Below are 12,717 nucleotides of genomic sequence, written 5' to 3'. Positions count from 1 at the left end.
GAAGCTCAGGGACGAAGGGCATGGAGAAGGCCACCAGTCCAGACTGGAGGGTTAGAGGAAACGAAGTTGAATTTAGGAAGGACAACTGGGAATAACGGTTAGCCTGATGGGGGGTAGGAGGTCTGGCGTGAAGGCGAAGCGCGCGTAGGTCGGAGAAGCAGTTCGGGTGAAGGCCTCAGCCGGAGGGAACAGTCTTCTAAGAGAACCCGAGGTACTTTAGACAGCCCGCAGTTAGATATCTGAGGGGACAATGCTGCTAATGAGATTGGGGAAGTAGATCTGTAAACCGTTTAAGAATACTCCTAACGGTTTGGGTAAGCCAGTGAAGGTCTTAAATGGGGGGTCAATTTATGTTTTAAAAAGATCGCGCAGCTGTGTGAACGGTGGCCCGGCTCACGGGCGAGCTTGGACTTTATTCTGAAGGGAGAACGGGGAAGAAGCCTCCCTAACATTTCAACCCGGGAGCGACCCGTTGGGAGGAGGGTTTGCGAGCACATCACCCGGCCGGCGGCGGGCAGGAGGCTGCCTGAGGCGCGCCCGAGGGAGCAGGGACCCGCGGGAGGGAGCCCGCAGGGCGGCTTCCGAGGCCCGGCCCCGCCGCCAGGGCCCCGGGAACAGCCGCCGGGCGGGAGGGGGCGCGGCCGCGGCCGGAGACGCCCAGGGCTCGGGCGCCGGGGGCGGGCCCGGGGCACGCACGGCGCGTGACGCACGGCCGCGGCCCGCCTCGTTCTGGCCGCCGCCGCCGCTCTGAGGCGGAGTAGGATGAGGCCCGCGGCCGCGGCTCCGGCGTCGGCGGGGGCAGCAGCCGCTGAGGCAGCAGCTGGGGCAGCCGCGGCAGCCGCGCCCCCCGCCCCTGACCCGCGTTAGGCCCGGCAGCTCGGTGGCCGCCGCCGCCCCGCGGGGGGGCGGGGTGGGGAAGGGCTCCGTCTCCCCGCCCCCCCCCCCCAGTGCCGCCTCGCAGGAGGCGCCCGCCGCGACCCCAGCGGAGCCCAGCCTTGAGCCCCCGGGCCGGGGCCTGGCATGAGCAGCCCTCCGGCGGCGCCGGGGCGCGGGGGAGCCGCCGCCTGAGCCCGGCCTGCCGCCGACCCCGCCTCGCTGGCCCGGCGCGTGCGAACGGCCCGCCGCTGCTTCTGCCTCCTCCGGATCACACCTCGTAGCCTCGGAAGATGGGGAACTGCCTCAAGTCCCCCACCTCGGATGACATCTCCCTGCTTCACGAGTCCCAGTCCGACCGCGCTAGTTTCGGCGAGGGGACGGAACCGGACCAGGAGCCGCCGCCGCCATATCAGGTAGGGGAGGCTGTGTGTTGGGGAGGAGCGGGGCGAGGCGGCCCGAGCGGGGGGTGGGGGGGCGTCGGGGCCGGAGGGGAGCGGGGGAGCCGAGGGGGGCCGAGGGGCCGGGGGGGCGCCGAGGGGCTGTCACCGCCCCGGCCTCGCCGGGCCCGGCCTGGGGGGCGGCGGCCCTAGGGCGGGGACTGAAGGTGATCGCCGCCCCTCCCGGGGTAAGGGGGACCCTTCACCTCCCATCAGGAACGGCGTGGGGACGGCCCTCTCTGTCCTTGAGTTCTGGGATCCGAGTGGTGACAGTATCCTCCTCGCTTGTGGAATTTGGGGATGACCTCGTTCCGCCTTTATGTCTAAAGCGTGGAGTCTGGTATGAGATGTGGGGGACGTTTCCTCATCGCGCCGCCGCCTGGACTGTGGGTTCTGGGTAGGTCGTTGCCCCCCACCTCCTCGTCATGTGTGGCCATCCGCTCCCCCACCCCTCCCTGTACCCTGTGCGTTAATTGGATCTGGTAGGTGCTCATTTCTCCTACATGAGAAAAGATCAAGTGGTGATTTTAGTGCTGGCGACATCAGGAGTTACTTGTTTATACATATGTGTGTGTGTATGTATTAATTTTGATCCCTCCTCCTCTCGCTCCACCCTATGACACACCTTTTAAACGCGCTGATTCAATAAAACTTGAGTATCTTGAACTTTGGAAACCTTTAAACCTGACTTGAATATCTTCTGTTACTCGTGGTTCTCACTTCGTATCAAAGACTTGCTCCTAAACAGTTTCATCGCTTTTTGTACAGCAATCCGTCCTATATATGTTTACAGTTAATAAAAAAGCTAAGATCTCTTGAACTCCAAATAGATAATGTAGATCTTATTTAGAATATATAAAAACCTTTTCTCTACTTTTCAATTTTGAATGATATTGGTTAGCTTTTTTTCCAGAGGGGTTTAAATAGTTAAATGCCTTAATTTTTTAGCTGAAGGGGGTTTAGTTTTCTAACCGGGCAGTCTCCTTTGTTGTTTCATGTGGTGACATCATTATCTAGTGTTATTCTTCTCTCATTCCTGTGTAAACCAGTGTCTCATCACACCAGAAAAACCTGATCACATATCCTGGTTTTGTGAATAAAACCCTCAGGGTCCTTTCATATATATATGCCAATAAAGTCCAGTCTTAATCGTGGCATACAGAAGCCTCCATGGTTTATCTTTCACATTCTGTATTTCAGGCCTGCCAAATACATCAGTTCACATCTCTGCCTTTGCTCCAGTTGCTCCCTCTGCTAGGATCCCTTCCCCCAAGGTCAGCAAGGTGAACATCTAATCCTCTTTAAAGACTCAGCTCTCCTGTCACCACTCTCCCAGGTCTCTACCTTCCCCTCCCTCCCTCTGTGAATCCATCCCTCAGTTGTTTGTGTAGCACCCTCCACCCCCCCACCCCCATTCCATAAGCAGCACAAACAACACTTGGGGTGTTAATATCTTTGTTTTGTTAGATGTAGGTTTCATCCTTATGGCATTTCCTTCTGCCTCCAGTGTAAGCTGCTGGCAGGTAGGGACCCTTATGTCACCTGCTATGCTGTTACATCCCCAGCATCTGGCTCATAGTAAATATTCAGTAACTTGTGGGATAAGTGAAGACTAAGCTCTTAAGAACAAGGACTGTATCCTCAATGTTTCATGAAATTACTGGCACTTAAAAAAAAAAAAGAAATTACTGGCACTTAAGCATTTAAATGTTGAATGAATTAATGAATTTGAATTCAGTACCTTGTGTGGTAAGTTTACACACCTGTTTCTTCCAGAGAGTGTCACAGGGAAGTCTTTTCATCTTTTTGAATCTTTGAAGCAAGTAAATTGTTTATATTTCACTTTTCATTTCCCTCAAATACTATAGGACAATGTGCTTATTTTAGCTTCCTGAGCAAATTTTTGTAGAGGTATGATTTTTATTTCAAAATCTCCTTCCATACTCCCTAATCCCTTTCCAGGCAAATTAAATATCCTGAGTTCATGGCCCTTTTTCTCTTACCCGCACGGTAATACAGTGTTAAGGATAACTTAATTTTTAGGAATTGTATTTGGTTTTTCCAGGAGAACTAGGTGATAGATTTTTTTTTAAATCATGAAGGAACATGTTATTTGTGACAGCAGGAGTTTTTGTGGTTGCCCTTTTTTGAAGTGAGTGACCCAGATACTGATGCAAATTTCGTATCAATTGAAATAAAACTTTAATGGGAGCATAAAGAAACTTTTGTAGAAAAAGCTTTGTCCCCTCCCAAAGGAAATAAGATTTTTAGGAATGGTTAATTTAAATGATCTGAGAAACACCAGTCCAAACACCAGTCCAAGAAATGATTTATATTTTCAGTGGACAGAAGTAACATTTTTTCTTCAAAAATAGTATATAATTAAAAGAGCTACAAGAATAGCATATTTCTTGAAAGAATAGTCTCAGCTGCAATAGGATCTTTAAAAATCTTTAAAGCTGATTATAGAGGAACACAGTATTTTTCTGTAGTGGGTGGTTAAAAGATGTCCTTTTTGTGTTGCACGGTGTAGGCTAATGCTAAGAGCTCTACTTAGTAAATTTCTAGGTTATTTCCTATTAGCAGGACCTGACAGATGTATTTAATTTATGTTTAAAAAGTAAACTCTATGCCATTATAGTGAAAGTTTATAGGAAGTACCTGTTTATTTCCTGTGTTTAGTTAGTATTCTAACTGGTCTCACTGTATTCACCCTTGCCTTCCCTACAGTCTGTTCTTAACCCAGCAGTCAGTTATTCTGGTAAAACAAATCATGTCTCAAAAAAATAACAACTACAAATCATGTCTCTTGGTGCAACCTTATGTGGATCTCCATTTCATTCACAGTAAAAGGCAAATCCCTCTGTGTCCATAAGCCCTACGTTATCTGTATATCCCCAACACATATCTCTCTTGATGCTGACTTCTTACTAGTTTTCCCCCTGCTGACATCCCTTTAGCTTCTTTGGCCTACTTGTTCCTAGGATACTCCAGGACCTTTTCCCTCATTGTTTTTATGCCTGGAGTGCTCTTCTCCAGGTATTTGCATTGCTGATTCCCTCACCTCCTTCAGGTCTTTACTCAAAGGACACCTTCATAAACACTTTCTGAACACCCCATTTAAAATTACAACCTGCTTCAACACCCTGGAATTCATTCTCTCATTCTGTTTTTTTTCCCCGTAACTTTTATCACTTTCTACCACACTGTCTTTATTTTGTTTATTGCTTATCTGTCTTCTCCCACTAAGGCTAAATAAACTCCTTGAGGAAAGGAGGTTTTTTTTAATGGTTGAACAGTGCCTGGCACATATTAGATAATCAATTATTGGTTGAATGAATGGATTTCTTTTAAATGAATTAATATTTTGAGGCCAGTGCTATTTAATATCTTGTAAGAACTGCACATTCCAAGTGCCTTTTTTCCTCTTTGTGGGTCCTTTTTAAGGAATCAATCCTACAAGTCAAATTTTAGCAATCAGGAATTGGTTTAAAATATAAAATAATTTAGGGTATTTAAAATATATACAGTATATATTCTGTAATGTTTATTTTATGGGAAAATAAATCTTTGTCCATAAAGAAATGGGAGGGAAGAGGTTAGAGCTTTTCTTGAATTATAAGGTAAAAACAAAGAAATTGGCATACCCTCTACTCTGTCCTTCCTGAATATTTCAAAAGAATGCAAAGGAAATCTGCCCATCAAGGTCAGTCTTAGGTTGTGAGAGGGTAGGTAAATCATGAAAGGCTGGAGGATGAAGGTGGTCCATAAGAGGAAAGGCCAGCTGGTAGCCCAGTGTTGAAAGGAATATTTGAACAGGTTGAAGTACCTGCATGAAGTACTGTTACTCTAAAACACCAGGCACCCTCATTTGTCGTATGCTAATTCAAGAGTAGCACTTTGTTAAAAAGAAGTTAATATTCACTGAACAACAAAAGCCACTTTACAGTATTTCTGTCTGAATACTGTGATATCTATATAAATACAAAGATTGGTATCAGTTTTGCAGCAGTTACACAGTTTGAGATTGATCTCTTCTGTCCTCTACTTTGAGATTAATTCATTTGGAATTTTTAAATCAGAAGAAAGTAAGTTAATAGAGCAGTAAGTACAAGCGTACCTCTGGTTTTGGGGTCAGATGGATCTGAGTTCAAATCCTAATTGTCACTTACTTGTAAAATATGAAGAGAGTTTATCAGATTATGTTGTGTTTTGAGGAACTTTTCACGAATGACAACATTTTGGATATTTCAAGTGGTGACTGAATAAAGCTTCAAGATACTTTTATAAAAAAGACTTGGTTTCCTATAAGAACTCAGTATTCATCCTCCTTTAAAAATCTAAAAATACTTATTTTTGACTATTTAAGGCTGTAATATATTACCTTGTTTTTCTGATAATGTGAAATTAAATTCAGGTATTTGAAAATTTTTTATGTATTACATTTTCTCTACCTTTTTGGAAATTCAATCTGTATTTCACATATCTTAATTTTATTAAATTTAACTTTAAAAAGTTTCCTTTGTGTGAAATTTTATTTTATTTTATCCCTGCCTCTTCAAGTTGTCTTTTAAGGTGCAGATCAAATCCAAAGTCTTAAAGCATCCCTTGACCATTTTTGTTTGTAATATTTATCTAGAAATCATATATTGCTTGATTAGTTAATTAGCTCTTAGTACTTTAATAATGGTTATTTTTCCAGATTACAGTTTCTTTAAAAATGAAAATGATGTGGGGGCCCTTCGGTAGCACAGTCGCTTGAGCGTCCAGCTCTTCCTACTCAGGTCATGATCTCAGGATCATGGGATGGAGCCCCACAATGGACTATGTACTTGGTGAGGAATCTGCTTCGTTCTCTTCCTCTCCCTTTGCCACCTGCCTCCCCTCCCCGCTCGTGCACATGCACTCTTTCTCTCTCATAAATAAATCTTTCTAAAAAAATGAATGATATGTTAAGATTTTTAAAATCTCTCAGTGGAGTGGAATGGCTTCCTACACATTGTAGTGCCTTAGAACTCTGCGTTCTCCCTCTTATACTGTAACCACCATGATTGAAGTCCTCGCTACCTCTCATGGTAACCTAATTGATGTATCCTCTTCCCCATTCATTTCATTCTTCAATGCTAGATAAATCTCCAGATCATATACCTTGCCTCTTAATCCTTAATGATTCTTAATGACTTATTACTGAAGATCTCGGTGTTAGCAACCAGATTCATGATCTAGCTCCTTATAGTTTTCCAGCTTTTTGTAGTCTCATATACAATTTATACTCTAATCAGACTGAACAGTTTGCTATAATTCTATATATGCCTTCTGCTTTCCAGCCGCTACCTGTGTTCTGTTTCCATTGCCCAGAATTCTCTTCCCTTAGTTGTTCCCAGTATGTTATAGCTTTCAAGGTCCAGCTCATATGCCATGAGTCCTTTACTGATCTCCCTAATGTAAATAACAGCTTTATCTGAACTCCTTTAGCACTTTGTTTACCATTCTTAGGACAGACACTTTACCCTTTTTTGATTTTCAATTATTCATACAATGCCATATCTCCTGCTGGCCTCCTACTCTAGCACTCTTTGCATTGTTAGAACTACGCTTTTCACATAGCAGGCACTCAAATACTTGAATAAATGTGGAAATCAGTTAATTGCATTTTTCTGTAAGAGTATGAAATTTTATGGTTTTACTTCTATCTAAATTATTCTCAGAATCCTGTGCTTTGGCGTTTATAACATAAAGGATTCTATTTTTCTTTCCCACATTAACTGTTTTATCTGACTTCATTTTTGTTCTATCACTTGTAATTTATAAAGTGTGTGAGCTGTTTCATTTGAGTTTGGTTTGTGTTCTGTGTAGTTCAACTTGGTTTGATCTTTTTTTTTGAAGATACTTGCTTATTTGTCACCATTGTTGCAGGCGTTTTATTTATGCCTAAAACCCATTCTAGATGTCCTTTAATTAAGGCTGATTCTTTACCATTAAGAATGTATGTACCTTTAAGAGTAGGGCAGTCTGTGTGTCAGTGTTTAATTCTAGAGCTAATTATAGAGTAACTTGAGAAGATAGGGGTAATGAGTTACTCAGTGCATAAGATCTGAGAAGTTGACTTCCTTAAAATATTTTTTAGATAATACTTTCTAGAAATGTCTATATTATAAAATTTCAATCTATTAAAAGTTTAATATAAAATTATAATATAATAATGATTCTTTTATAAAGATCTTAATTTTATGTCTTCTAAACAGAAAAACTGTCACAGAATGACCAGTATAGGTTCTCTCTGACTTTTCTTCAATTTGTGCCACTTTTTCTCTTTTGTCTTCTGTCTTTACTGTGTCTTAGCCAAGTTAAATTCTATAAGGAGGATAATTGTAAATACAATTAAAATTAGATGTTATATTTGTCATCTTGTGTGGAGCCATTTCTGAATATAATTATCTTCCATGTATAACCTCCCCTAAAGCAAAGAGTTAGGGATGATGTATTTCTGTCCTGTATTCAAATAAGTCATTAAAAAACAGGCTGTAAGAAATAATTTAGAAGTTGATTCTGTACCAGTAACTTAAAAACATTTTTTTTTAATTTTATCTATTCATGAGAGATAGAGACAGAGAGAGAAGCAGAGGGAGAAGCAGGCTCCACGTAGGGAGCCTGACTGAGACTGATATGGGACTCAATCCTGGGTCTCCAGGATCACGCCCTGGATTGAAGGCGGCACTAAACCGCTGAGCCACCCAGGCTGCCCCTTTACCAGTAACTTTTAATGCTGAATATAATGTTTATGATAGTGTGCTCAGAGTTCAGGATTTTTGCAGTTTTGATATAGATGAAATGGTGGTGCTAAAGACTTGGAGTGCAAGTGGAAGTGAAAGATACGAGGAAAAGCTGGCTAATTGACAGCCAAAGTGTGCTTTTAATGGCAAGAGATTGCTACATGCAATCAAAAAGTAAAGTAGTAAGGGAGAACTAAATATGTTCTGCTCCTGGATGACCTGTCTGACCTTGTGACTTGGATACTCAGTTTGGCTTATGGGATGTGGCTTTTGAAGTCTTAGAGTTCCTTATTTTCACTGATCAAAAATACTTTTGAGTTCAACTTAATATGAATACACATATACCTATCTTTTAATTAAATAGCCAACCTGGAGCATGCTCCCAGAGGCCAGTTGAGTAATTATCTTGTTACTTAATCTAGAGAGCTTGCAGTAAAGTAACTAAGGGATAGAGTGTGGGAATGAAGAAAGCAATCCTCCAGATATATTTAATTTATTAAAATTTTTCTGAATTCTTATGAAAATGGCTCTAAGAAGAGTGAGACTTTTATTACTGACGCAACTAGTTCAAATTGCATGTAATTTTGTATAAGTTTAATTCTTATTTGTGGGGAAAAAGCAGTTTATCATAAACTGAGTAAGACTTTAAGGATAGAGACCAGGACACCCCATTACCAGTTTCTTCTCTCAGTCAGCAAATTTATCTTAGGCACCAAGGGGAAAGGAAAATGAACCCTTTACCCCTAAGGAGCTACCATTTTAGTTAAGGAGTTGAGATTCATGTATATACATAGAGTATTCGGTATGAAAGTATATAATAAAAAAAAAAGTATATAAACAAGTATTAAATTGCTGTAGACTTTGAGGTTGGGATCAATTTGTGACAGGACACAGAATCACAAATTTACTTTTTTAGCTTCTGAAGACTTTAAGTGAAGTCTTACATGAATGTGTAAGAAATGGAATAAAAGCAAAAGAGCTGCCATGATTAAACTATGGGTGGGAGAACTTGGAGCCAGTAGGTGATGAACATGAATTTAGAGAGATGTATGATCTGATACATTAAAATGTGTGTTTGTGTGTGTAAATAAACCTTTGAAGGTACAATGAAGAGTGTATCTTTAATAGTATAACTAACAGTATTATAACTAACAGTATTAACTATATATCCCAGTGAACTTTTTTACATATTATAATCACCATCAAGATATGGCTTGTTTCCAGGGATCCCTGGGTGGCGCAGCAGTTTAGTGCCTGCCTTTGGCCCAGGGCACGATCCTGGAGACCCGGGATCGAATCCCACGTCGGGCTCCCTGCATGGAGCCTGCTTCTCCCTCTGCCTGTGTCTCTGCCTCTCTCTCTCTCTCTCTCTCTCTCTCTGTGACTATCATGAATAAATAAACAAAATCTTAAAAAAAAAAAAAAAAGATATGGCTTGTTTCCAACACCCAAAAGTCTCCCTCATATATCCTCCAACCGTCAATACCCCTTCCCCAAAGATAACCACTATTCTGACCTCTTATCAGTATATATTTGTTTTGCCTAGTTTTGAACTTAAATAGAATAGTTCAGTATTGTGAAATTCATTTGTTTTATGTAGTTATATTGATTTCACTGCTGTACAGTATTGTATAAATAGACATTTTTACATTTATTTTTCAGTCTATTCTACTGTTGATATATATTTGGGTTCTGAGCTTTTGGCTGTATTAATCTTTTGTGACCATTCTTTTTATGTACGTAATGTACATGCTTATTTGGGGTACATAGTTTGTCCCACAACATTTTGTTACATAAATTTTTGAAAAGAAAGTTGACAGAAAATCCATATTCCTATGACTTAGATTCTGTACATTTTGTATTTAACACATCTTAATCAGTCCATCTTATTTGTGATGCATTTCAAGATCAAACAGTTTTTTCAGTGATTCCATCAACTTACACTTCTATCAGCTTTGTATGAGAGTTCTGTTTGTTCTGCGTCCATACTAACACCAGGTATTATCCATCTATTTTATTTTAGGTATTTCAATAAGTGTGTAGAAGTCTTTAGTTGGTTTTAACTTGCATTTCCCGAATGAGAAATGCATACCAATATGCATAGTACTATGTGGTCTTTTGGAACGGACCTCTTAACATCACTTAACATCAAGTTTTTAGGATTCATCTATGTTGTAGCGTGTATTAGGACTTCATTCCTTTTTATTGTGAAATATTCCATTGTATGAATCTACCACATTTTATTTAGCTATTGTTCAGTTAACGAACATCTGGGTTTCTATTTTTTGGCTGTTAGAATGCTGCTATAAACATTTGTATATAGGTTTTTATATGGATGTGTTTTCATTTCTCTGTTAATACACCTACCAGTGGAATTGGCATGTTGTATAATTCCACATGTAATCTTTTGAGGAACTACCAGACCATTTCCAAAGCACTTTTACACTCCCACCGAACAGTACACAGTAGTTCCAATTTCTGCACATTGTTACCAGAACTTGTCTTTTTTATTATAGCTGTGTTGTTGGCTGTAAAGTGGTATCTCATTGTGGTTTTGATTGCATTTCCCTAAAGGCTAATAATGTTGAGCATCTTTTCATGTGCTTGATGGCCATTTGTGTATCTTTTGACAAGTATCTATTCAGATCCTTTGCCTATTTTTTATTGGGCTGTCTTTATTATTGAGTTGCATGAGTTCTTTATATATTCTAGTCCCTTGTAAGGTGAATGATTTGCAAAACTTTTCTCCCATTTTGTGGATTGGTTTTTTCACTTTTTCAGTGGTATTTGAAGCACAAAAGTTACTAATTTTATGAAGTCCAATTTTTTCTTTTGTCATTTGAGTTTTGATGTTGTGTCTAAAAGTTTTTCCTGACCCACAAAGATTTACTCTTAGCTTTATTTATGGTTCTCACATTTTATTTATTTTTAAAAAGATTTTATTTATTCATGAGAAGTAGAGAGGCAGAGACACAGGCAGAGGGAGAAGCAAGCTCCCTTTGGGGAGCCTGATGCAGGACTAGATCCCAGAACCCTGGGGTCATGCCCCTAGCCAAAGACAGACACTCAACCACTGAGCCATTCAGGTGCTCCTGGTTCTCATATTTTAGATATAGATCCATTTTGAGTTAATTTTTATGTAAGGAAGGCCTGAATTTATTCTTTTGCGAGTGGCTATCCTGTTACAGGACTATTTGTTAATAAAAGTATTCTTCCCCGTGGCCTATATATACAATGGAATATTACTCAGCCATTAGAAATGACAAATAAAAAAAAAAAAAAAAAAAAGAAAAGAAAAATACCCACCATTTGCTTCACGTAGAGGGACCTGGAGGGTATTATGCTGAGTGAAATAAGTCAATTGGGAAAGGACAAACATTATATGGTCTCATTCATTTGAATATAAAAATTAGTGAAAGGGAATAAAGAGAAAGAGAAAATGAGTGAAAATATCAATGAGGGTGACAAAACATGAGAGACACCTAACTCTGGGAAACGAACAAGGGGTAGTGGAAGGGGAAGTGGGCGGGGGGTTGGGGTGACTGGGTGATGGACAATGAGGGGGGCACTTGGCGGGATGAGCACTGGGTGTTATGCTATATGTTGGCAAATTGAACTCCAATAAAATTTTTTTTAAAAAACTATTCTTCCCCCATTGTCTTGGCATTCTTGCCCAAAATCAATCATAAATGCAAGGGTTTATTTCTGGACTCTTCAGTTTTGTTCCATTAATTTTTATATCTATTCTTAATGCACCAACACTGAAATAAGTTTCGAAATCAGAAGTGTAAATTCTTAGCTCAACAGTGTTTTAGCTATTCTTAGTCCCTTTTAATTCCATATGAATTTTAGGGTCAGCTGTTCACTTCTGTATATAAGCCACCTGGGATTTTGTGACCACTTGAGCTTTTTTTTTTTTTTTTTTTAATGAACCCACATCAAAACATCATCATCCTGAAGTCCGTAGTTTATATTAGGGTACACTGTGAATGAAGATATGAGATAGATCCACCATTATATCATCCATCATTCGGAATAGTTTCCCTGAACTAAAAATCCTCTGCTTTTTACCTATTCATCCCTCCCTCCTAACCCGGGCAACTACTGATCCTTTTATTTTTATTTTTTATTTTTTTTCTACTGATCCTTTTAATGTCACCAGAGCTTTGTCTTTTCCAGAATGTCATATAGTTGGAATCAGATCACATGGGACCTTTACAGATTTTCTTTCAATTAGTAATATACAATTAAGGTTCCTCCATGTCTACCCATGGTGTGAAATGAAAGCTCATTTCTTTTTGGCACTGAATAGTATTCTATTGTCTTATTGTACCACAGTTTATCCTTTCACCTACTAAAGGACCTCTTGGTTGCTTCCAGATTTGGGCACTTACGAATAAAGCTGCCCTGAACATCCACATGTAGGTATTTGGGTGGACATACGGTTTCAAGTCATTTAGGTAAATGCCATGGAACACAATTGCTGGATCGTATGTGGTAAGTGTATGTTTAGTTTTGTAGGAACTGTCAAATTGTCTTGTACTGACACTGCCACATTATATTCCCACTAGCAATAAGATTTCCTGTTGCTCCACATTTGATAATTGTCAGTGTTTTGGATTTTCCCATTC

At 40.4% G+C, this 12,717-nt stretch overlaps 1 protein-coding gene across 1 annotated transcript in view; it reads left to right on the top strand.

Moving 5' to 3' along the window:
* The first annotated feature begins 1,062 nt into the window (after window positions 1-1,062).
* RNF11 (ring finger protein 11) overlaps window positions 1,063-12,717 on the top strand; it is a 36,646-nt gene continuing 24,991 nt past the window's right edge. The window contains exon 1 of the mRNA XM_038558069.1: window positions 1,063-1,289. Within this exon, the coding sequence (XP_038413997.1) occupies window positions 1,167-1,289 (123 nt within the window). The 5' untranslated portion in view covers window positions 1,063-1,166. The remainder of the gene's footprint in view (window positions 1,290-12,717) is intronic.

The sequence above is a fragment of the Canis lupus genome, chromosome 15 (assembly GCF_011100685.1).
Source record: "Canis lupus familiaris isolate Mischka breed German Shepherd chromosome 15, alternate assembly UU_Cfam_GSD_1.0, whole genome shotgun sequence".
NCBI classification, from domain to species: domain Eukaryota; kingdom Metazoa; phylum Chordata; class Mammalia; order Carnivora; family Canidae; genus Canis; species Canis lupus.
Note: the sequence above shows the minus strand (reverse complement) of the source record. Positions and strands in the feature narration are given on the sequence as shown.